General features: G+C 37.6%; 1 protein-coding gene across 1 annotated transcript; it reads left to right on the forward strand.

The window, feature by feature from the left end:
* The first annotated feature begins 2,987 nt into the window (after positions 1 to 2,987).
* On the forward strand, positions 2,988 to 3,914 carry LOC127192962 (olfactory receptor 140-like). The gene has a single exon (XM_051150341.1). The coding sequence runs from the start codon at positions 2,988 to 2,990 to the stop codon at positions 3,912 to 3,914; it is 927 nt and encodes a 308-aa protein (XP_051006298.1).
* The last annotated feature ends 399 nt before the right edge of the window (positions 3,915 to 4,313 follow it).

Genomic DNA, 4,313 nt, shown 5'->3' on the forward strand with positions numbered 1-4,313 from the left:
TAATCACCCACTATCCCAGACACTTTAGGCTTGTTTGTTATGCTATGATAATTTTATTCTTGTAGAAGTAAAGTATTCTGGAGTCTTTCCCATATGTTTTTGTTTGTTTGTTTGTTTTTTGTTTTTGTTTTTTTCCCTAATTTTATTTTTTTAAACACATTTTATTGAAAAATAAAATAATTCATATTACATCTCATTTTCTATCCCATCCCATGCACCCTCCTATTCCTCCCTCCCTCCCACTTTCACCTCAATCCCTCTTCCCTATGACTGTGACTGAGGGGGACCACCTCCGCATGAATATGGTGCTAGGGTATCAAGTCTCTTCTTGGTAGTCTGCTATCCTTCCTCCGAGTGACATTGGGCCTCCCCAACAAAGGGACATGGCCAAATATGGGGCACCAGAGATCCTGTGAAAGTCAGTCTCCAGTCTTCACTTAACTGTGGAGAATGCTCTGTTCCTTGGCTAGATCTGGGTAGGGGTTTGATGATGACTGCACGTTTTGTCCTTGGTTGGTGCCTTTGATCAAGCAGAACCCCTGGGCTCAGATCCACCAATCATAATGTTCCTCTTGTAGGTTTCTAGGACCCTCTGGATCCACCTACTTCCCTATCCCCTATATTTTTCTCACCTAGAGTCTCAATAGGATGTCCTCACCTCTATCCCACTTTCCTGGTAGGTTAAGACTTTCATGGGACCTGCCCCTTGGGCTAGTATAAAAGTCATACTATAAATAACTTTTTCAGTCTAAATTTCCCTAATTAGTATGACAGTACAAGAATTTTCCTATGCTTTTTTTCTTTTATGTTTTATTGTATAAATAATGTCTTCAGGTCTGAAAATTCTAGTTAAAAATGTTTAAAGAACATTATATTAAGCAAATTTGTGAAAATGAGAAATATCTAGTTGGTCCAAAATAAATATCATTATTGAAATACTTTTTGGATGCATGCGGCATAAAATATTACTTTTTAAAAGGATGTTTTTTCTGGATATGATGATATGAGAAGATGACCACAATAGATTAATGAGTTAACACAAACACATCTTGGGGAACTGTGTAGAGGACACACTACCACTGTTCATATTTAGGTCAATTCTTATGATGTTGTAAAAATTAAAAATAAAAGAAAACTTTCATTGTATGAACAAGGTTTCATGCATAAGGCTGGTCTAGAACTTGCTACATGGCAGAGGGTGGCTTTGACCTTCTGATATTCCTGCTTCCTCCTTGCAAAAGCTCGGACTGAAGCTGTGCAAAACCTTGCCAGCATAAAACACTTCACTGACAGTTACACAGCATTCCAGGTGATATGCGGTACTTTATGCACATTTCTCCAATGTTTGATAGTTCATATGATTTCTAATTATCTCCAGTCCTTGATAACTGCATATATAATATTTCTATATAATATTTATTTTTAGGAAATATTTACCTTTGTGTTTAGTCTCTGGATCTGTAGTTTTGTAGCTGATTATCCTTTATTTAACAGCTAGCATTATCATTATGTATATTATATAATTATTTCATTGTTTAATGATTCATTAATGACTCATGATTTACTATCACCATATAATTATATATGTATTACATAATATCTATAATTATATAGACTAAACAGGTTGTGTTTTATATGCTTAGGAATATGTCTATATATTCCATATATATTTGCATATAACATTCTGTGCATGCACGTGCACATGTGTGTGTGTGTTTGTGTGCATGTGTAAAACAATACTTAAAGAAAAGAGGCCATGATAAAGAAATTTCTGGGGGACATAAACTCTGAAAGACAAATAATATTTGTGACCAATAAACTATCTGGAAAGTAAATAACACCTTTCTTAAAAAATAATTATCATTGTACTAACCTTAAAAATAAGTAAAAACATTAAATGCATTTTTCCTGTGAAAGATTCATCATATTTCTCAGAGTTTGTAGCATGGATAAGTGACTGGGTGGCTGAAGGTGATCGGACTTCAATACATGAACTGGGGAGCATCTGCATTCTTACAAACAAAAATGTACAAAGTGTGAAGATTCTTCATGTGTTTCTTCATCACATTATACGTGGTTGACACTAAAGGTGTTATTTTAGATGTTATACTAACATACTGAGGAAATATATTTATATTGCATATATGCATTGTAATGTTATGGGTAAATAACACCTTCAATTTGTACATTTTGCTATAATCCCTGCTTACCAGAAATATATTATGGTTATGTTTATTAAAAATGTCAATATTTCCTTATTCCTTAGAATTGTATACAAATATACAATGAAATGTGATAACCTACTAAGTCTAATTAGTGTAGCCAATTGTGTTTGGTTGTGGGATGACCCTTGGAACAAGGAAAATATTAATTTAAATGTAGTCATACATTTAAAAAATTAACAATTGCCAGTGATTCCCCAGCACAGGATGGGAACCTCCTTCCTGTACAGCAGACATTTGTCTGGTTGCACTTAGGCAGATTTTATGCAGGTAACCATGGTTGGGTGAATTAGTGAATGTAAGAGTCATTAAACCATGTCTTTCTTTCACCGTCACATCTGTGCGAGCAAATGTAAATTCAAGGAAGCAAGAATAATCTTTACATGGATGAGCACTTTTTAGCTTATGAAACATGTCTCATTTTATGAAAGTGTGCAGACTCAAGGGAGAGCTCAGACACACAAAGCCTGGGAGAAACCCACAACCATCACATGAGGTTTGGAAATACAAGTCTGTATATAGACCAGCACTTTTCCTATAAACCAAGTAGCAGCTTTTGCCCTATAGATGTGTTGTAGCTGATAGAATTAGTATACGAAGAGAGCACAAGGTAAAATAGAATACAAAAGATAATAACAATAAGCTCCAGTTAACCAGGGCACCCCTCCTGTAGTATGACCATCAGACTGTCATGTATTCACGATTAATGATCTACCTTTATGTGTTTGTAGGGAGCTCAGGTCTTGGGAAGACGTTATATCCTGAATGGAGCTCCATAGTCCTCCCAGTAATGTGACTGAATTTGTTCTCTTGGGTCTCACACAGAATCCACACTTGCAGAAAATACTGTTCATTTTCTTTTTGTTTGTTTTCCTATTTACCGTGTTGGCTAATCTGCTCATTGTCCTCACCATCTCCTTGAGCCCCAGCCTTTCAGCTCCTATGTACTTCTTTCTCACTTACTTGTCCTTCATAGATGCCTTCTACACCTCGGTCACCACCCCTAAAATGGTAATTGACCTGCTCTACCAGAGGAGAACCATATCCCGGGGTGGCTGTCTGACTCAGCTCTTTGTGGAGCACTTCCTGGGAGGATCGGAGATTATCCTCCTCATTGTGATGGCCTATGACCGCTACGTGGCCATATGCAAACCTCTGCATTATATGACCATTATGCGCCAAAGCCTCTGTAGACTGCTGGTGGTGGTGGCCTGGATTGGAGGGATCCTGCATGCCACCATGCAAATATTTTTTATGATCAGTCTGCCTTTCTGTGGCCCCAATATCATCGATCACTTCATGTGTGATCTCTTCCCGTTGTTGAAACTTGCCTGCAGAGACACCTACAGGCTGGGCATCATAGTGGCCGCCAACAGTGGGGCCATGTGCTTGCTCATATTTACGATGCTCCTCATTTCCTACATAGTGATCCTGCAGTCCTTGAAATCTCACACTTCTGAAGGGAGGCGCAAAGCCCTCTCCACATGTGGCTCTCACTTCACTGTGGTTGTTCTCTTCTTTGTGCCTTGCATATTTACTTACATGCGCCCTGTGACCACCTACCCTGTGGACAAGCTGGTGACTGTGTTCTTTGCCGTCTTCACTCCCATGCTAAACCCTATCATTTACACAGTGAGAAACACAGAGGTGAAAAATGCCATGAAGAGTTTGTTGAAGAGGAGTGTAACTTAGCCTGTTCCAGATGACAAGGAGGCAGTAATGCATCTAAACAAATAGAATTATCTATGTGGTAAGCCGTGGAACAGAATTAACAAATTTCACAGATCACTATCATATAGGGAAAACAAAACTTCCAACAACATTTTTGGGCACTTAGCAGTGACTAGATCTTCTATCTATGTCCTTTTTTTTTTTTCTACGTGCCTTTAATAGCTCTAAATGTGTGTTTTTAAGGCTCAAAAGTTGATGTTTGTAGATTTTGTATTTCTAATAAAAAATGCCAAGTATATAGTTTTAATTGTTCCGAAGCATGTTTTTCTCTAGAGGGTCACCATTACTTATTTAGTTGCTTCATACCATTGTTACTTGAGTGGCACTGGCTTTTCTATAGTGCTTTAAATAAGTGTCGCA

Source organism: Acomys russatus, chromosome 8 (assembly GCF_903995435.1).
Source record: "Acomys russatus chromosome 8, mAcoRus1.1, whole genome shotgun sequence".
In the NCBI taxonomy this organism is placed as follows: domain Eukaryota; kingdom Metazoa; phylum Chordata; class Mammalia; order Rodentia; family Muridae; genus Acomys; species Acomys russatus.

Bases quoted from the DNA above. Each gene is read 5' to 3' on its own strand.
- LOC127192962 (XM_051150341.1), top strand. From the start codon at position 2,988: ATGGAGCTCCATAGTCCTCCCAGTAATGTGACTGAATTTGTTCTCTTG.